Source organism: Bos javanicus, chromosome 5 (genome assembly GCF_032452875.1).
Source record: "Bos javanicus breed banteng chromosome 5, ARS-OSU_banteng_1.0, whole genome shotgun sequence".
Classification (NCBI taxonomy): Eukaryota; Metazoa; Chordata; class Mammalia; order Artiodactyla; family Bovidae; genus Bos; species Bos javanicus.
In genome coordinates, this window is record NC_083872.1 from 91,151,403 (window position 1) to 91,173,790 (window position 22,388).

The following is a 22,388-nucleotide window of genomic DNA, read 5'->3' on the forward strand; positions in this document are numbered from 1 at the left end:
TATTTCCTGAAAACTATAGAAGTACTATTACAGACAAATTAGATTTATTTTGTTGCACCTGTATTTTTGGTACCAATGAAGATTTATCTAAATCTTTTATCAACTTATTCAATAAAAATAACTGGATATCAACTAATAAAATCTTAAAATAATCAATCTTGCAATATGCATTTCTTTTGCCTGTCAGAAGAAAAGCAAAGCATAAGAAAACAAGATGGTTCTTTAAACAATTAACTTTTTTTTTTAAACTGGAGTACAGTAGATTCACTAAAAAATTAACTTTTAAGCATGGCCCATTTCCTAGTACTGATTATAATTACTGATGATTTAAGAAAAGATGAATTTATTTATTAAAATTTTTTTTAATTTGGCCACACCACAAGGCTTGAGGGATCTTAGTTTCCCAACCAGGGGCTGAAACTGAGTCATGGCAGTGAAACTGCTGAGTCATAACCACTGGACCACCATGGGATTCTAGAATATAATTTATTTTTTAAAATAAATTATATTTATTTATCTAGAACTGAAGACGTTTACTATTTTGTTCTCCATATCAAAATCCTACTAATAAGAAAAATTAACTTCATGAATACTCTGAATAACTCAAGTTCTACATGAAATAATGTTTCATGGCAATACTTTTTATCATTTTTCAAACACATCTTTAGCAAGAAAGTTCTGAGTTTGAATACCGTTGTTTGAGGTACCTCTGCAACACTAGAAAAGTTAAGTGACAGGGGGTTACTTAAGTAATTAATTCAGTTTGAGAAGCATATTATACAGACTTTATTGATTATATAAGGATATACATTATATTTAGAAATTCAGAACTTTTTCATAGTATAGTATCATAATCTTTTTAAAAACTGGTTTGGCATTAAGTTCAAACAAAATCATTTTTGCCAATTAAAACTGAACCTTCTACAGTATCCCTTTTAAGTATGTGAAATATATATATGTGTGTATATATATATCTTTTAAAGCATATGAATATATGCATAAAAGACAAAAACAGATCCAAGGGGAAATATTTCGATAAAATTAGACATGTCCTACAAAAACTCAAAAATGCTCTTAGGGCTATGCATGTGTATTTGCTAATCAATCTGTATCTTTTAAAACCATTATCATGTGATTAATTTCACTGATATTAATTATGCTATAAAAATTCTAGTACAAATTGTACTTGTGAAAGGAGATAGAATGATTAATAGAACCAGAGGAATTTTTAAACTTGATGCTCACTTAACATTTGCTTTGATTCAGTTTTAGGTTCTTTTTATTTGACTAATTTTAAGAAAATTACAGGGACTTCCCTAGTGATCCAGTGGTTAAGACTCCATGCTTCCACTGTAGGGGGTGTGGATTCAATCCCAGGTCAGGGAACTAAGATCTTGCATACTGAATGGTGACTCCAAAAATTTAAAAAAAAAAAAAAAATGACTGCCTAGGTGATTTCTCAGGTGTCCTCTTTCTTTTAGGAAAATGGAAACACAGAGGGTCTCCTGAGAGAAAACTTGAAATGGCTATGACTCAGAATAACTGGTCATAAAACACTGTTATGCTATGCTATGTTATGTCATGTGCCAACTCTGTGACACTACAGAATGTAGCTCACTAAGCTCCTCTGTCCACGGTATCTGCCAAGCAAGAATACTGGAATGCGTTGCCATTTCCTTCTTTAGGGGATCTTCCTGACCCAGGGATCAAAGCCAATTCTCTTGTGTCTCCTGCATTGACATGTGGATTCTTTACCTCTGTGCCACCTGGGAAGCCCGTATTGCCACTTCATTTTCAGCTAAATTTCAGGAACCTATCAAGACAGCATTGCAACGCAATCCCAGAAAAGCAAACCATCAGGTGTACAACAAAAATTTTCATAAAAGATTTTCTTTCAATAATAACACAAGAAGGGAAATCTGGAGAAAAACAAGATGTAATTTCAATTCATAGAAGTCTACACAGACAGAGTTTAAGAAATGTGTCTGTCACTTTTATCTACCAGTGATGCTCTTCCAATAATCAATCACTTTACTACTGGCTAGTTAAAGAAAAAAATCATCTAAAAACTCCCTAAATTGGACAGCACTGATAGTCAATATTGATTACCTGGCTGCCCATATCTCAAACTCAGGCATGACTGCTGCTCTTAGACCTTCAGATCTTCCTGTTGTGTGGAATTTCAGTTTTTTTTATTCTTTCAAGAATCAGTATGTGGAAATGCGTGTATATAAATCTATTACTCTTTCAGTATTCAAGGTCAGTGATGCTATGGAAGACCAGTCTCAGATAACCTCCATGTTTTTTGAAAAAACTCCAGGGAGAACTTCTAGTGCAGCTGAATGATTTCAATCAGCAATGAATTCTGCACCATCAGCCTTGATTACCGATCAATATAAAAAAGAAAAATCAAACCAAACAGAAAATCTCACCTCTTACTTTTTGGAAATATACAAAATGTGAAAAACGAAAACACAACCTGTTAGAATAAAAGGCCTTCGATCTCATGTCAGTCAGCATTATATAAAGTTAGAAACCGACAGCTTTGGATGGTTAAAAGGTTATTAATTCCAGATCAAGTCCTAAGGTTCATTTCAAAAAGTGTGGCTTTTTTGGAATGAAGTGACAAGGTTCTATAATCTCGTGACTTTAAGAATGGAGATTCCTTTTTCTTTTGAAGAGTAAAGCTGTTTAACTTTAAATATTTAATAGTTTATCTCCTTGTTGCAAATTAAAAACTATGCTCAATCACATACTCTACATGTTTTGAAAACGGAGCTCAGAAATAAGAGTCACCCTCCTGCCAACTGCTTCAGTCTCCCAGTTACAAGTTCCATCACGCAGACCTCAAGGCACCTTGAGGCAAATCGGAGACCTTTAAAACCAGTGCAAGTTCAAGGTGCTTCTTTTTACCAGGTGCTTTTACATATTTCAATTAAAAGGTATATTCATTTTTCATGTTAGTTAATTTTCTTCCTCAGTATGATTTTTAAAATATTGTGACAGGTCATAGGCCACAGTTAATTCGAGGGTGTTGAAGTGGAAGAAGCTAAGCTGATGTTGCAAAACACACAGCTAAGAACATTTAGACCATGAAATACAAAAAAGAAAAAAAAATACTGGAGAGGAATGCGTAACATGACTTCTTTTGCAGATCTGCAGATTACCGAGGTCCTAAGTTCAAGCCAGCCAACGCCATGGCACATATTTTGAGTTAGGGAAGAGAACGGGGCAAGATATGAAGACCATGACGACTACAGAGAGTGAAAAGAATACAGGGAGAAGTCACTCCCAGTATGGTAAGAAATAGTCATCTTTAGTTTTTACCATACCACAGTACAGAAACAAGCCCTAAAGAACTTCCATACAAATATAAACTTCCTAAAACACTGTGGGGGAGAGAGGTTGGGGAGCTTGCCCCTGAAAGGGGAAAAAGAAATTCTTTTAAGTTTTCTGTAAAAATCAGTTACAATGCTTTAATCAAAAATTAATGGCAAGTTAGTAAAAAATCTTTACACATGTACTGCAGACCTCCAAGTACATTTCAATCAAGTATTCTGTACAAAAACTTCAAGAAAATGGCACACTTAATATTCAACAGCAAAATGTTCAGCAAAGCCATGCGAAGAACTGCAGCGTCTTGAAAAGCATGGATGAGTTGGGTTGTTGTTTTTATTTTTTTTTCCAAAGAGACAGAAACAAAAAATGGAATAAGAAAAAGACTAATGTTATGAGTAACTTTGAGGAGAAACCAAAACTGTCACTGAGGGGTTTTGCAGATGATAAAGCAGTATCATTCACTGTCCAAGACCTTACTTGCTGGTACAGTTGGGGTCTTAGCGCCGAGTTCTCAATCATTGTGTGAACCATGGTGATAATAGGTTCATTTTCTTTCATCTATTTCAAATCAGGAGGAGCATACAGCAAACATCAGTTTACAGCACAGCTAGATTTGAAAGACGACACTGTAAATATAGCCTCTACTTTAATATCTTCCTAAGAGTGCAGTTGCTTATATATTATCCCAAGGTTGTACAGAATCAACTTAATATAAGCCATTTCAAACAAGTATTAAAAGCTGTAAAATATTGTAAAAATATTGTAAAAAGCCAGTTATAAAAAGGGCTTACTAACTGCAGTAAATGTTTTACTTAATAAACATAACCAACAGTCAATTAATGAATATCCTTATATACATTAGAACAGATGATAAAGCATCAAGATTCAAAGGATAAACTAAAAGGCAACCACCTACAAACTTAAAAGGAAAAAAATGGCATAACTTAATTAGCTATTTAGTAAAAAAGCTTAAAATGATATTCAGTTCTTTATAAGGTTATTCAGAAAAAACAGCTCTCAACAAATAATACCTTCTCACTTAAACAATCACACACTTTATTATTAATCTTGATAAACGTTTATATATACTCTACTTCAGATTATCTCAAAGTAGAACACCATATGCAGAATGATTTCAAAGCTGTGCAAACTAAAATTAAATAAGCAAAGACTCAGTGAATCTCCCAGCTCTTTAAAAGACTGAAATCATGTTTCACATTTCCAGCTATATTGTACTTAATTACTGCCTCTAGAAAAATATTTGTTTTAGCAGGCTCTGGACTCAAAAGTTAAAGCATTCAAAAGACAATTATCATTATGTATAGACAATAAAAGGCCAACATATTTGTACTATTTGTAAGCAGACAAGTCTGTTTATAATTGCAATTTGTGACATTTAGTTTACATAATTTTCATCCCCCATATTATAGAAAATAACCATTTCTATCATGGTTAACAAATGCTACTTCACTGATTTAACAAAATCTGTAAAAGTTTACTAATATTAAGACTGAATGCATAAGTAAAAATTAAATCTGGAAGACTATACACCTAGACAATTTTATTTGCAGTCTAGTGACCAATGTTTCAAGTCAGTAATTTCTGTTTTAGCTGTCAAATGAGAAACCTGTGACTGGTTTAATCTCCTTTTAAAAAGTTTTATTCTAGCTAAGTAATTTGTTTTTAAATCTAAACATTTAATATTAGTTAAACTCAAACGTCTGTATGTCAGTAAAACTCAAATCTACACGCTGGTTGAATTCAAACTCTCTTCCCCTCATTATTACCCAGTAAGGGACGGAGGCATTTACCGGTGACCTCTCATGCACACAGGAAAGGGCTGTATTGATAGGAAGTACAAGATAAAATTTTACTGTTGGGAAGTAACTTATAAATAGGCAACTATGACAAAAAGTTTTCTTTAGTAGAAAACAACTTTTATACAGAAATTTAAGACCTCTTTATATTTTAAAGTTTATGTTTTAAAGGAATGCTTGTCGTTTTATCTTAACCAAAGAGTTGAGCGTGTGCTAAGTTGCTTCAGTCAAATCTGACTCTTTGCAGCCCTCTTTGAGCCCTACCAGGCTCCTCTGTCCATGGGATTCTCCAGGCAAGAATCCTGGAGTGAGTTGCCATGCCTTCCTCCAGGGGATCTTTCCGACCCAGGGATTCAATCTGCATCTCTTATGTCTCCTGCCTTGGCAGGCGGGTTCTTAAACACTAGTGCCACCTGGGAAGCCCAATCAAATGTTGATTTGTAATAAAGTGTAACTGCCTTTGGTTTTGGCTTCATCATTTGACCGCACTGATACATACTTCGTATAACGTGGGCTTCCCTTCTGGCTCAGCTGATAAAGAATCCGCCTGCAATGTGGGAGACCTGGGTTCGATCCCTGGGTTGGGAAGATCCCCTGGAGCAGAAAGGCTACCCACTCCAGTATTCTGGCCTGGAGAATTCCATGGACTATATAAAGTCCATGGGGTCGCAAAGAGTCAGACACAACTGAGTGACTTTCACTTTCTTTCTTTCATATAATGTAGGTAGCCTAGTCTCTCTTCATTTTCAGTATTATATCATTTTGATTGTCAAAGCAATTTCATCTACACTTGCTATTTTTCAATAGCATGCCATGAAAATTAGACAGAAAAGTACTTGATTCAGATTACATGAGGGGGTTGGGAGGAACAGGGTAGAGGGCCTGGGGATTTGAAAGATGGTCAAGAGCATGAATGTTTAAGAAATAATGCAGGTTGGATAGTCTCCAAACATAAAAGACACTCAAGGTCAAAAATGCAACTGCCTGTGGAGTCTTGCAAATAGGCCCTTGTCACATGGCTGCTGCTGCTGCTGCTGCTGCTGCTAAGTCGCTTCAGTCGTGTCCAACTCTGTGCGACCCCATAGACAGCAGCCACCAGGCTCCCCTGTTCCTGGGATTCTCCACGCAAGAACACTGGAGTGGGTTGCCATTTCCTTCTCCAATACACAAAAGTGAAAAGTCAAAGTGAACTCGATCAGTCGTGTCTGACTCTCAGTGACCCCATGGACTGCAGCCTTCAAGGCTCCTCGGTCCATGGGATTTTCCAGGCAAGAGTACTGAGTGTGTTGCCATTGCCTTCAATATGGTGGTTTTCCACCCTTAAGTGGAGCTTCAACAGGGTACAGACCAGTGACTAGTATTCAGACTTTAGACCTTTAGGAATTACTTTTTTTAAATGTATTTAAAAAGGGACAGTATCATCAGCTGAAGGGTAATCCAGCCTGATTTATTTAGCAGAATACTTCGAGAGGGTAAACATGCATGTTATAGAGGGAAGCCACATTTTCGATTTAAAAACTGCCTCCATTTAATTTACCTATCAAAGATCATTAACTATTAAGTCACTAAGAGGGGGGACCTTGTGAGAAGACACTGACGTAGGAACAGAAAAACTAAAAAATACAAAGAGCAAAAATAACATTTAAAAAATGACTATTTTTTAAAAACTGAAGTATAGTCAATTGACAATACTATATTATTTTCAGGTGTGCAATACAGTGATTCAGTATTTTTATAGATTATAACCCATTTAAAGTTACTACAAAATGAGCTACATTCCTTATGCTGTACAAAATATTCATGTAGCTTCTTTATTTTATACACAGTTGTTTATACCTCTTAATTCCCTACCTCTAACCAGCCCCTCCCCACTCCTGTCTTCCCACTGGTCACCACTAGTTTGTTCCCTACATCTGTAAGTCTGTTCCTGTTTTGTTACATTCATTTGTTTTCACTTTTCAGATCCCATATATGAGTGATAACATACAGTATTTGTCTTTCTCTAACAAAGTGAAAGTGAAAGTCCCTCAGTCAAGTCTGACTCTTTGACTCCATGGACTATACAGTCCCTGGAATGCTCCAGACCAGAATACTGCAGTGGGTAGCCTTTCCCTTCTCCAAGGGACCTTCCCAACCCAGGGATAGAACCCAGGTCTCCCGCATTGCAGGCAGATTCTTTACCAGCTGAGCCACAAGGGAAGCCCAAGAATACTGGAGTGGGTAGCCTATGCCTTCTGCAGCAGATCTTACCAACCAAAGGGGTTCCCTGCATTGCAGGCAGATTCTTTACCAACTGAGGAATCAGGGGAAAAAATAACATTTAAAGTTACAAAGTATAGAGTGTCACAGAGACCACTTCTGAAGTTGACTACTTTTCATTATGAAAAATTTCAAATGTATATATCAAATCCTAGAATATTAAACTTAGAAGGCATCTTTGGAAAGTGACAATTTAGTACAGTAAAGGTTTATTTCCACCAGTGGTTCTGAACCCAGAATCATGTGAGGAGCTTGAAAAGAACAAAGATCCTGACTTCCAGATAATGATAACGTACACCTCGAAAATCTGTGATGTAGACAGTATCATTAAAATATCAAGGTGACGGTCTGGCCTCAAGATTCCTTTTGACAGAAAAGTAACTACAATGTTCTTTCTCAAAGTGTTGAAGTCAGTCAAATGTAATCTGAGCACAGTGAATGTTCTTCAGTTCACATACTCTTAGAGAATCTCATCTCACTCAAGTTGGAGAGATGGGTAGGTCTATCTATGGAAAGAAGCAGCAGGGGGACCATTTCAGAATTCCCTTGGGCATCACACCCACCTGACCAAGGGCTGCTAGGATGCCTGGGCAGTGGGCTTCCAAGAATGAAGGGCACAGAGGAGTGGTCCTGTACATGGCGACACTCCTCTTGTATGCAGCATGCAATGGCTGAGGGCAGCTAAACACAACACTCAAGATCTCACACAACAGGAGTTTGGTCCCCATTAAACAATTTCACTGACAAGTCTGACTCAGTCTCTTGTCAGGACACAGCTCCTTTCTCCTGGCTCCTGGTGCGCACAAGGTTTTGTTTGTGCCCTCCAAGAGTCTGTTTCCCCAGTCCTGTGGAAGTTCTATAATGAAATCCCACTGGCCTCCAAAGTCAAATTCCCTAGGGGTTCTCTGTCCCTTTGCCACATCCCCAGGTTGGGAAATCTGTTGTGGGTCCTACAACTTTCTTAACAGTGAGAGAATTTCTTTGGTATAACTGTTCTATATTTTGTGGGTTGAGAAATAACTCCTGAAAGAATGAAGAGATAGAGCTAAAGCAAAAACAACACCCAGTTGTAGATGTGATTGGTGACAGAAGTAAACTCCAATGTTATAAAGAACAATATTGCATAGGAACCTGGAATGTTAGGTCCATGAATCAAGGTAAATTGGAAGTGGTCAAACAGGAGGTGGCAAGAGTGAACATCGACATTTTAGGAATTAGTGAACTAAAATGGACTGGAATGGGTGAATTTAATCAAATGACCATTATATCTACTACTGTGGGCAAGAATCCCTTAGAAGAAATGCAGTAGCCCTCATAATCAACAAGAGTCCAAAATGCGGTACTTGGGTACAATCTCAAAAATTACAGAATGATCTCTGTTCCTTTCCAAGTCAAACCATTCGATATCACAGTAATCCAAATCCAAGCCCCAATCCCTAATGCCGAAGAAGCTGAAGTTGAATGGTTCTATGATGACCTATGAGGCATTCTAGAACTAACAAACACCCCAAAAAAGATGTCCTTTTCATCATAGCAGTCTAGAATGCAAAAGTAGGAAGTCAAGAGATAACTCGAGTAGCAGGCAAGTTTGACCTTGGAGTACAAAATGAAGCAGGGCAGAGGCTAACAGGGTTTTGCCAAGAGAATGCATTGGTCATAGCAAACACCCTCTCCCAATACACAAGAGACAACTCTACACACTGACATCACCAGATGGTCAATTCCAAAATCAGATTGATTATATTCTTTGCAGCTGATGATGGAGAAGCTCTATACAGTCAGCAAAAACAAAATTGGGAGCTGACTGTGGCTCAGATCATGAACTCCTTATTTCCAAATTCAGACTTAAATTGAAGATAGTAGGGAAAACAACTAGACCATTCAGGTATGACCTAAATCAAATCCCTTACAGTTATACAGTGGAAGTGACAAACAGATTCAAGTGCTTAGATCTGATAGACAGAGTGCCTGAAGAACTACGGACAGAGGTTTGTGACATTGTACAGAAGGCAGTTATCAAGACCATCCCCAAGAAAAACAAATGCAAAAAGGCAAAACAGTTGTCTGAGGAGGCATTACAAATAGCTGAGAAAAGAAAAGAAGCCAAAGGCAAAGGAGAAAAGGAAAGATACACCCATCTGAATGCAGAGTTCCAAAGAATGGCAAGGGGAGATAAGAAAGCCTTCCTCAATGATCAATACCAAGAAGTAGAGGAAAACAATAGAATGGGAAAGACTAGAGATCTCTTCAAGAAAATTACAGAGACCAAGGGAACATTTCATGCAAAGATGGGCACAATAAGGGACGGAAATGGTACAGACCTAACAGAAGCAAAAGATATTAAGAAGAGGTGGCAAGAATACATAGAAGAACTGTACAAAAAAGATCTTCAAGACCCAGAAACCTCAATGGTGTGATCACTCACCTAGAGCCAGACATTCTGGAGTCTGAAATCAAGTGGGCCTTAGGAAGCATCACTATGAACAAAGCTAGCTGAGGTGATGGAATTCCAGCTGAGCTATTTCAAATCCTAAAAGATGATGCTATTGAAAGTGCTACACTCAACATGCCAGTAAATTTGGAAAACTCTGCAGTGGCCACAGGACTGGAAAAGGTCAGTTTTCATTCCAATCCCAAAGAAAGGCAATGCCAACAAATGCTCAAACCACTGCACAATTGCACTCATCTCACACACTAGCAAAATAATGCTCAAGATTCTCCAAGTAAGACTTCAACAGTATGTGAACCAAGAACTTCCAGATGTTCAAGCTGGATTTAGAAAAGGTAGAGGAACCAGAGATCAAATTGCCAACATCCGCTGGATCATCAAAAAAGCAAGAGAGTTCCAGAAGAACGTTTACTTTTGCTTTATTGACTACGCCAAATAGTTTGTGTGGATCACAACAAACTGTGAAAAATTCTTAGAGAGATGGGAATACCAGATCACCTTACCAGCCTCCTGAGAAATGTGTATGCAGGTCAAGAAGCAACAGTTAAAACTGGACATGGAACAACACACTGGTTCCAAATTAGGAAAAGGAGTATGTCAAGGCTCTATATTGTCACCTGCTTATTTAACTTATATGCAGAGTACATCATGCAAAATGCTGGGCTGGATGAAGCACAAGTTGGAATCAAGATTGCCGGGAGAAATATCAATACTCTCAGATATGCAGATGACATCACCCTTACGGCAGAAAGCGAAGAGGAACTGAAGAGCCTCTTGATGAAGATGAAAGAGGAGAGTGAAAAAGTTGGCTTAAAACTCAACATTCAAAAAACAAAGATGATGGCATGTGGTCCCATCACTTCGTGGCAGATAGTTGGGGAAACAGTGGAAACAGTGGCAGACTTTGTTTTGGGCTCCAAAACCACTGCAGATGGTGACTGCAGCCATGAAATTAAAAGACGCTTGCTCCTTGGAAGAAAAGCTATGACCAACCTAGAGAGCATGTTAAAAAGCACAGACATTACTTTGCCGACAAAGGTGCATCTAGTCAAAGCTATGGTTTTTCCAGTAGTCATGTATGTATGTGTGAATCAGACCATAAAGTAGGCTGAGCACAGAAGATTTGATGCTTTTGAACTGTGGTGTTGGAGAAGACTCTTGAGAGTCCCTTGGACTGCAAGGAGATCCAACCAGTCAGTCCTAAAGGAAATCAGTCCTGAATATTCACTGCAAGGACCGATGCTGAAGCTGAAGCTCCAATACTTTTGGCCACCTGATAGGAAGAACTATCTCATTGGAAAAGATCCTGATGCTGGGAAAGATTGAAGGCAGGAGGAGAAGGGGACGACAGAGGATGAGATGGTTGGATGGCATCATCGACGTGATGGACATGATTTTGAGCAAGCTCTGGGAGTTGGTGATAGACAGGGAAGCCTCATTGTGCTGCAGTCTATGGGGCTGCAAAGAGTCGGACACGACTGAGCAACTGAAGTGAACTGAAACAATTTTAATAATCTGATTGAACCTTTACTCTCTGCACATCACTGAATCAGAAATACTTGATCTTTTTTTGCTCCAAATAATCCTAGAAATAGGCTAGTGGTTTCTTTTACTAAATCACCTCTGAAAACTATCTATCAGTGTCTCTATCTCTCTCTATTTTATTGAAACATACTTGACTTACAATGCTGTGTTAGTTTCTCCTGTGCAGCAATGTGATTTGGTTATACATACATTCTTTTTCTTTTCCATTATGGTTTATCACAGGATATTGTATATATTAACGGTTCCCTGTGCTACACAGTAGGACCTTGCTGTTTATCCATTCTATATATACTAGTTTGCAGCTGCTAACCCCAAACTCCCAATCCATCCCTCCCAGACACCCTTCTCCCCCTTGGCAACCACAAGTCTGTTCTCTACGTCTGTGAGTCTGTGTCTTAGATAGGTTGATTTGTGTCATGAAATACCTATATTTTAATACATAGAAAATGATCGTTTCTATAATTTACACTGAAAGAGCATATTCTACTTAGTTTTTGCTATGGGAACTTTATACAACAGCTTTCAAATTAAAGCAGTGCAATATGACCTGAAAACAAAAACTATAATGCTCTATGAGACCTCGGAATTTCATGCTTAAGTTCTTGAAAAGACAAAAACAAAAGGACAATCCAGTAATTCTCTTCTGGCTTGACTACTACAAGAACCCTAGGCAGCATTAAGGAACTGCTTCTAATAGCTGATGTATTTTGGTTTTAAGGAATCAGAGCAAGAGAAAGACTAATTAGTATGTGAGGGATGCTTAATAATTTACTTGGAAATCAGTTAAATGCTTCGCTTCCTGCTTTAATTCCTTCTTTGAAGTGAAAGGTAATACAGGTTTGGGTTCCAGTTAATTGCAAAAGTATAAAGCACTATGAAAGGTCCATTGTTTTATAATAATAAAAACGAGAACACAGGATTCAGGCATTACACTATTTTCATAATTCACTTTAGCAATAAATAAAAAATCTAAATGGATAGATTTAGGTGGTGGTGCCAGGATATGTCTGTTTACAACAAAAACACATATTTTTATTTGAAACGTGTCAGTCCAAATGTTTATAAAACGACCTAGAAAATTTGATACTTAACTCTAGTCTCTTTCTCAGGTTTGAGGCATTTTGGGCAAGTATGAATACAGAGCCTTCTTTGATGTTACTGTTGGAAATATCTTAATTAAAAACCCATCACTGGGACTTCCCTGGTGGTCCAGTGGTTAAGAATCCACCTACTCAACACAATTCTATGCAACTTATACCACAGCTGGTGGGATCGTGAGCAGCTTTCCAACAGACACCTGTGGGCTGGGAAAGGGTTCCAGGTGTATGAGACAGACACTGCCTTAGTCCTTAGAGGGCCTGAGATGCCCCCAAAGCATGGCCTCCAGTTTCTGTCAAGGTGTGTACAGATCCTGTCCTTCTGCTTTTCTTGGATCTAGCTCCCGACCAGGGAGGGAGCCCAGGCCCCTGTGCTGGGAGCATGGAGTCTTGGCCGCCGCACCACGAGGGAACTCCCCGCGGTCACTCTTCCACGTGCACCATACATGAAAAAGGCAGAAAGCACGAAGACGGTGTTTACGTTTCAAAATAACCCGGATGTCTCCTCTTTCTTTGGTGTTCCTTGTCATTATCTTAATAGTTCTCAAACGTGGCTGACGGGGGAAAATAAATCACCGGTGGGGTTTTAAAAACATGCAGAGTTGGGGAGAGGGGCTCTGGCAACCCTGAGCAGCAGCTGGGGTGCAGAAGTCCTTGTGAATTGTACTTTTGTTTTTGTCTTGCTAAAGATCCAGTGGTAGTTCTGGCAGGAAATCAGGCATGAGAACTTCGATCCTGCCCCAGTACTAATTTAAGTAACTGAGGACCAATTCAACCACCACCAATTAGGAATTTTTTCAAGGTCCTGATAAGCTGGTACTAAATGTTGGTCAACTATCAAAAGATGAAAAATTTCAAACTAATGATCTAAGCACAAGTATATTTCATGGAGACTAAAATATTCTTGTTTTTGTATGAAATACAGCTTTAAAAGACTTCACTCCCTTTAAAAAATCAATTGAATGGCTTTATTGTCAGTGGGCTCAGCAGAATCCACTGAGATCTGGGGGTATTACTAAGAATTCAATTTCCAACTGCCTGTTGTTCTATTATTCTAGCAACTTCAAATATCTGTTTAACAATATCTATTGCTATAGAAACTAGACCAGCTAGGATTGCAGATGGATCAGTATGCTGTAAGTCATAAGATAAATGCTCCTGAATAATTTTAGGGGGAGGGTCAGGAAGGAGAAAGACTAGCAGTGAGCAAAGGCAGGACAATCATTCATATAATTTGTCCTTGGGACGATTAATTTCCCAATCCCCCTTTATGTATAAGAAGTGGTTAAGTCGTGGCTTAAATGCTCTTTAAAAAGTTTATATAGGACTGCTCTGGTGGTCCAGTGGCTAAGACTCTGCCTTTCCAATGTAAGAGGCCTGGGTTCAATCCCTGGTCAGGGAACTAGATCCCACAGCCAGCCAGCCAGTGCATGAGCTCAGTTGTGTCTGACTCCCCACGACTCCATGGACTGTAGCCCCCACCAGGCTCTTCTGTCCATGGAATTTTCCAGGCAAGAATATTGAAGTGGGTTGCCATTTTCTACTCCAGGGGATCTTGCCAACACAAGGATCAAACCTGTTTCTCTTTCATCTCCTGCACTGGCAGGTGGGTTCTTTACCAACTGAAACATCCTGCATGCTGCAATGAAAATAGATCGAAGATCCTATGTGTTGCAACTAAGACTTGGTATAGACAAAGAAACAAAGAAACAACAACAATAACAACAAAAATGTACATCTGGCAAATTACAAGCCTGACACTTGGTGCAATAAATGTTTATTATTTTAAAAAAAGTTTATATAATAAATCATCTAGAATAACATTGTCCAACAGAACTTTCTGTGGTGATGAAAATGCTCTCTACCTCTACAGTCCAAAATGCCACACCAGTGGCTCTTCTGCCCTTGAAATGTGGCTAGTGTGATGGAGGAGATGAATTTTACTTTTCTAATTTAAATAGCCACATATGGGCTAGTGGCTATTATAGTGGACAGTATAAGCCTAGAAATTCTAGACTGGCAAAGTTAAGTATAATTTTCCCCTAAATTTGGATCTCATTCTCAGAAGGGAAAACGTTCGCTCAAGCTCTGTCTAGTAATGGATGTTCTTTGAGTTTGAATTCTGCACTAACAGCTTTCTCCTTTTTTAGGTGGGGGTGGGGTGGGGGCAATCAGTCTGGATGATTTCTAGCCACCCTACAGAGCTTTTGTCCTTCACTGATAACCAATGAGAAGACCCATTTCTGTGCGGTCATTTTCCATTTAAATGGAAAATGGACTTTTCCTGAGCTTTTAATGGCATTTTAGAAAAAAGAATTTTTAAGTTGGGACTCTGTCTTAACAATAGCCCAAAACCCTGATAGCCTAATCACCAAAGACTCCATCTCTCAAGAATGTCCTCCTGTGTCTAGATCAATAAACTCTTAAGATGTGTGGCAAAAAAAAGAAAAGGCTAAAGAATTTGACATGCCCGGGGTGAAGCTGTGAGGATTGCAGGGGCCTTTATAAACAGGTCATTTGGATAATGACAACGTAAATGCTTTCCACTCTCATTCCAGGCACAGCTGAAAGTCCCAGAACCTGAGATTGAAGGGTATGACTACCTATAGAAACTGCTCATTGTTTAACAGGAACCAGGAAAATCTGAAGTGACTTTTTAAACAGAAGAATGTAAATAAGTCTCTCTATAACTAATGGGGCAAAGTATGGAGGTCTATTACTTTGGAAATTTTAAAGCAATCAGAACAGACGGTTCATGCTGTATGTGGTTTCTAAAGGTAGAACTTTGGCAAAGTATTATTATTATATATATATTCAGAAAAAATTCAATGGTGCTTTAAAAGATGCAGCTAGACTATATGATATATCCTCTTTTTCTTTAAGGGAGAAAGATAGATTTAAAAAAACAAGAAAGAAAAAGAGAAAGCAAACTGGGACACAAACACAGGAGTCATATCTGACATTCCCCTAAAAAAAGAGCATTTTTAAACTGACTCTAAGTACTGGCTTTAGGAATAAGATCCACTTATTGAGGCATATTATGAAAATACCCCTAATCCAGCAGAACAAAAGGAGGGCAATCTCTATACTCATAACCTTAGTTAAACTGCTGAATTTTTTAAGTCACAATTTTGAGATACATACCTGTGGTATATTTCAAGGAAACTTTTAAGGTCTAGGCTAATGTCTTTCTAAACAATCTACAATTTGCATCAATTATAAACGTAAATTGTTTGGAATTTTCTAAATTTGTACTTTTCCAAACAATTTACAAATTATAGGGTCATCCTTTTTCATCTATGGGTCTTTTAAGAATTTTTTTTTTTTAATTAAAATCCTTTTGGCTAAAGGATACATTTTATAGATCTGATTTTTGCTTCAGTGGCTTAAATCTGTTTTCCTTTTCTTCCCCTTGGAGAATATTGTTTTAGGTTTTTTAATTGGAGGATAATTGTTTTACAATATTGTGCTGATTTCTGCCATATATCAACGTGAACGAGCCTGTTTTCCTTGATTAATAACTTTAAAAAAATACTGTTCCTTTAAGCAATGTACTATTATCTGATGACACCATCTTTATTCCTGGTATCCACAGGAAATTGGAAATATGAAAAGAACTCAAAATACATTTTGTAAAAATGCTTTATTGTGGAAAAGATGTTTGAAATGGCCATATATTTCTCTTCCTTGAAAGCATTTTGCAAAATGATACCAAAAAATGATATATTTTTTTTCCCTAACTTGGAACACTGGGTCTTAGTTGCAGCATGTGGGATCTTCAGGGGCGGCATGTGGGATCTTCAGGGGCGGCATGTGGGATCTTCAGGGGCAGCATGTGGAATCTTCAGGGGCAGCATGTGGGATCTAGTTCCCTGACCTGTTCTGAACCCGGGCCCCCTGAATTGGGAGCCTGGAGTCTTAGCCACTGGACCACCAGGGAAGTCCCAAAACGATACTATTTTGAAGGAACAAAACATTCTCAAAGTCAAAATCTTACATCATTTCTGTTAGGGAAAAAAAAAAGTATTTGTTTTGGCCAATGGGTAAATCTACTCTAAGATATATTTGAGCTTTAAATCAAAATTAAAATATCCTCTAGATACAGGATCTGGGCTTTATTAATAGCAATCGCATTCCTATTGAGTTAAAGTTGGCACTAACAGAATTCCTACCATTAATTCAAAGATTTATCAGCTTATGTTTTAACTACATAATCACATCCTTAGGTTGATCCCAGAAAAGATTCTGGCATTTATGCTCAACTTTATTTCCTTCCTGAGCTTTGAAAACCATTTACAATTCTACCTTATAAGCTCTAACATCCTGCCTGACACTGAGCTCCATAAATCTCTGCTGAATGAACTTACTGGAAAAAAAAGAAAAAAAAACAAAAGATAGAAGCAAACAATAGCCACAATAATTGGGTTATAAAATATTAGTTTTTGTAAATAAATCGTGGAACTGTATAAACATTATGCATTTTAGGAAGGGTGGGGAACTATTGTTTTCATTTTCCTGTCTTGGTGGTGGTGGTGGTGGTACTTGAGAAGTTGTGTCTGACTCTTGTGACCCCATGACCTGTAGCCTGCCAGGCTTCTTGGTCCATGGGATTTTCCAGGCAAGAATCCTGGAGTGAATTGCCATTTTCTTCTCCAAAACATATAAAGATACATATAGAAATACTACAGTTTTATTAAACTAAAGTTTACTAATAGCAAATTATTTGGAGAAGAATCTTTAAAATTAAATCTTTTATCTTTATAAAACTAATTATACATCATTAAGGTACTGTGAAAGCTGAATTTACCTTGGTAGGTGGGAAAAATAACCAGTTATATAACCAAGAGCTGATACTTGTCAGGTAACAAAGATCAGCAACCTGAAACAGAACTATTTTAGGTACAAGAACAACTTTATTGATTCTGAAGGAAGTAAAACAAATTTTAAACAAGAAAAGAAAGAAAACTCATTAATACAAGGTATTCATCCTAGCTTTGTGATTTTGGACAAGTCATTTCAACCTGACTGAATGGGGATAAGAGTCGCTGGCCACACATTGCTGAGGAGGGTATGAGAGGCAGGTGGGGCATGGAATGTGTCAGAACTTGGACAGCTGTGGAGAGATAGAAGCTATTAGCATGGACAGATGCTGGACAGGTGCATGGTAAAGAGAACGGGGTGCTTTCGCCGCATCTGAGAAACGATGAGTCACTGGAGAAAAGGCTTTATGGGGGAGGAGGTGTTTGTGATGAAATGAGGGCCTGAGGAACAGGGAGCTTGAAGTTTCCTGAGTTAGCTGAAAGACAATGCGGCAGGTTTAAGTACAGCCAGGATTTGGCGACTAAATGGTGCTGAGGAGCTTAGTACATGTAACGTGTTTTGGTGGCATTAAAAGGTCAGTTTTCATCCCAATCCCAAAGAAAGGCAATGCCAAAGAATGCTCAAACTACTGCACAATTGCACTCATCTCACACGCTAGTAAAGTAATGCTCAAAATTCTCCAAGCCAGGCTTCAGCAATATGTGAACTGTGAACTTCCTGATGTTCAAGCTGGTTTTAGAAAAGGCAGAGGAACCAGAGATCAAATTGCCAACATCCACTGGATCATGGAAAAAGCAAGAGAGTTCCAGAAAAACATCTATTTCTGCTTTATTGACTATGCCAAAACCTTTGACTGTGTGGATCACAATAAACTGTGGAAAATTCTGAAAGAGATGGGAATACAAGACCACCTGATCTGCCTCTTGAGAAATTTGTATGCAGGTCAGGAAGCAACAGTTAGAACTGGACGTGGAACAACAGACTGGTTCCAAATGGGAAAAGGAGTTCGTCAAGGCTGTATATTGTCACCCTGCTTATTTAACTTACATGCAGAGTACATCATGAGAAACGCTGGACTGGAAGAAACACAAGCTGGAATCAAGATTGCCGGGAGAAATATCAATAACCTCAGATATGCAGATGACACCACCCTTATGGCAGAAAGTGAAGAGGAACTCAAAAGCCTCTTGATGAAAGTGAAAGTGGAGAGTGAAAAAGTTGGCTTAAAGCTCAACATTCAGAAAACGAAGATCATGGCATCCCATCCCATCACTTCATGGGAAATAGATGGGGAAACAGTGGAAACAGTGTCAGACTTTATTTTTCTGGGCTCCAAAATCACTACAGATGGTGACTGCAGCCATGAAATTAAAAGATGCTTACTCCTTGGAAGGAAAGTTATGACCAACCTAGATAGCATATTCAAAAGCAGAGACATTACTTTGCCAACAAAGGTTCGTCTAGTCAAGGCTATGGTTTTTCCTGTGGTCATGTATGGATGTGAGAGTTGGACTGTGAAGAAGGCTGATTGATGCCTTTGAACTGTGGTGTTGGAGAAGACTCTTGAGAGTCCCTTGGACTGCAAGGAGATCCAACCAGTCCATTCTGAAGGAGATTAGCCCTGGGATTTCTTTGGAAGGAATGATGCTAAAGCTGAAACTCCAGTACTTTGGCCACCTCATGCGAAGAGTTGACTCATTGGAAAAGAATCTGATGCTGGGAGGGATTGGGGGCAGGAGGAGAAGGGGACGACAGAGGATGAGATGGCTGGATGGCATCACTGACTCGATGGATGTGAGTCTCAGTGAACTCCGGGAGTTGGTGATGGACAGGGAGGCCTGGCGTACTGCGATTCATGGGGTCGCAAAGAATCAGACACGACTGAGCGACTGATCTGATCTGATCTGATGATCCATACTCAATACCATGCAGACATTATGTATCAGTTAAAGTACAATCTGTTCGGATAGTTTGGCAGAATCATACAGAACCATTTCAAGTGTTTTTAAAGCACTTTTAACTCCAGTTTCAAGGTATTTTTAGCTTTAATATGAGCTGGTAGAACACAACTCCGGGGGTCCTTTCAGGTAGCCTGCTAATTGTCTTCCTTTTCACCCACCAGGTTGGGAGAGGCTGCCCCAGCCATAGCTGGTGAAGATTTTCCTCTGTTCTCTTGGGGACTTCAATCACTTCAAGTTCTATGTCTAAGCAAAGAGCTAAAACTAAGGTCCTGATCCTTCTCAAGTCCATCAAGCTCTTCCCTGAGGATGATATGTTCAATAAACGTTTGTGACATCAATGGGGTTAAAGGGGACCAGTGTTTTGAACCATTTCTGCTCTCGGTTTTTTTTTTTTTTTTGGTCAGGGAATTGAGGGATCAAGATGACAGCCTTAATTTTGGACACACAGGAGATGCATCGAAGGCAGAGCTTCCAAATGGAGATTTCTTTGATCAACTAGAACTACATGATGGGAACTGCAGAGACAGGTGTTTTAGACACCCTTTGTGCTCCCTCTCCACGTCTCCTGTTTCAGCCCTTGATCTGTGTTATGAGAACCTCCGGGCGCTCATGTATGAGTAACATCAGTGTACTCAAGAGCTGGTCTCTAGGGGCAACTCTGGTCAGTGAAGGATGGGAGCAAATACAAATGCTGCCCTCTTCTCTAGGTCAGCTGGTAAGTCCACAGGATTTCTATCTGTTTGTCAACAAGTATCAGAAGAGGCCCAAGTTGCTTCTGGCAGTTGATAAGCTATTCCTACCTTCCCGGCTCACTCTCTTTATTCCTGTACCTTGGGATTACTTCTCAAAAGTAAAACTTCCTGCAAACAAGCCCACATCAAGGAAGCCCACATCACAGACTCTGCTTTTCAGGAGAAATCCAGGGGCTAGAGATGAACAGTAACAGACAACTAGTGAATGTTCAGATGACAGGACACCAAGACACCGGGCACTTCCATAAAATTAGGGTTGAGATGGGTGAAAACAGCAAACAGGGACAGATCCATCACTGTAAGGAACAGGAGAACTGTGATATAATAGGGAAGCATCAGAGAGGCTGAGAGGTCAGTGTATTGACACACTTACACTTCCACATTCTAAATTCTAATCTACACGCTGTCCATTTATTTATATTCTGCCATTAAGAGTCCACCCTAAAGGAAATCAGTCTTGAATATTCATTGGCAAGACCGATGCTGAAGCTGAAACTCCAATACTTTGGCCACCTGATGCGAAGAACTGACTCATGAGAAAAGACCCTGATGCTGGGAAAGACTGAAGGCAGGAGGAGAAGGGGACGACAGAGGATGAGATGGTTGGATGGCATCACTGACTCGATGGACATGAATTTGAGTAAACTCTGGGAACTGATGATGGACAGGGAGGCCTGGTGTGTTGCAGTCCATGGGGTTGCAAAGAGTTAGACATGACTGAGAGACTGAACTGATGATGATGTCATATCCTGGTTAAGATATTTCTTGATGACATCTCCCTCTCCCTACCACTACTATGATCAAATATGCAGAGGAAGGGAGAGATAGAAACAGAAAAAAAGAGAAATGGGATATGTGAGAGAGAGGACTGCTCTGAACAACAAGGCACCAGAAAATACTGATATTCTATACCACGTAATTAATTTGGGTCCGTATGTGCTAAATAAGATATTTTCAATTTTCCAGTTTCCTTAGCTTGCTTTTTCCAAATGCCTTTCCTATATCCCCTAGAAACATTACCCCCTGGAGCTTTCAATCACCCCTAAAAATAGAAGCTCTAGGATCCCTTCAAATATTAGAGAAAAATGGGATCTTACTTAATAGCTCAATGGAATAAAGGTGCTGAATGGCCAACCATGAAAGCCATGGAGAATCTTTTCAGTCATCTTGTTAGCATTTCTTCCCTTTTAGGGAAGCTGTTTTTCATGAACACAAAGAACAAAATGCAAGAAAGTACTCAGATTTTCTACCTTGAATGGTTTCAGTACCAATTACATACACCCGGTTAACTGTTCATTTTTGCATTTCCCTTGGCATAAGTATGTTTAGAAGTGGTCAGACTTCCTGTTTTTGTGGTTTCTTCAAAGGATATAGAAAGCATGCAGATAAGGGATGTCCACAGAACCAATAATAGGGTGTCAGACTTCTTCCAAAAGTCACTAGTAGTATTGGCGCATGGGTCACAAAATGTTAGTATTATAAAAGAGCTACATTATATAATCTGAATGCTACTACCAAACTTTTGCATTTTAGAAACTTCAATGTACTCTTCCAGATGTTTTAGAGGTTAGTGGTGACCCAAGGACAAAAGAGCAGATAAAACAAAGGAGGGTCTTGGAATGCAGGAATGGAAAAACCAGACCCTTATCATCCTTCCCTCCCCCATGTTGTATCTATTAATGGATTTCAAGTCGTCCTGAGCAGTATAACCTGTCTCCCCTCCTACTTGAGAGAAGGTATTTGCTTTACTCTTCCCTCCATCCAGTATATGTGCTTCATCCAATCAGCAAATGACCCACAAGACCCCTATCCCACTCTTTGTACCCTAGAAATAAAGACCCCTGTTCAATGTCAGTTCTCCCTTGAGCTGGCCTGCTGTTCTAACAGCATCTTCCATTCTGATAAACTTTATTTCTCTCTCATTCTGTCTCATGTCTGGAAATTCTTTTCCAACCCACACCCAGACCACAACAGTTAGTATAACAAAAGACTCTTACTTCCTCATAAGCATTTGATCATACCTAAAAAGAAAAAAAGAAAAAATTTCCTGATAAAAGACTTATTGAGGGCTTCCCTGGTGGCTCAGTGGTAAATAATCTGTCTGCCAATGCAGGAGACACGGGGTTCGATTCCTGGTCCATCTGGGAGGATTCCACATGCCACAAAGCAACCAAGCCTGTGCATCCCAACAACTGAGACTGTGTTCTAGAGCCCAGGAGCCACAACTACTGAAGTCCACGTGCTGCCACCAGAGAGTAACCACCGTCCCCCACCCCACACTGCAACTAGAGAAAAGCCCTCACAGCAACAAAGACCCAGCACAGCCAAAAATAAATAAAGTTTTTCAA

The 22,388-nt window shown here is 39.0% G+C and overlaps 1 protein-coding gene across 19 annotated transcripts in view; it reads right to left on the bottom strand.

Moving 5' to 3' along the window:
* The window catches only part of PLEKHA5 (pleckstrin homology domain containing A5), a 261,962-nt gene that overhangs the window by 41,053 nt on the left and 198,521 nt on the right, over positions 1-22,388 (bottom strand). For 10 of the 19 annotated variants that reach the window (XM_061417711.1, XM_061417695.1, XM_061417702.1 and 7 more), the window contains one exon: positions 3,817-3,897. The exons of the other annotated variants lie outside the window; for them this stretch is intronic. In XM_061417711.1, the coding sequence (XP_061273695.1) occupies positions 3,817-3,897 (81 nt within the window). The remainder of the gene's footprint in view (positions 1-3,816; positions 3,898-22,388) is intronic. 19 annotated transcript variants of the gene reach the window in all.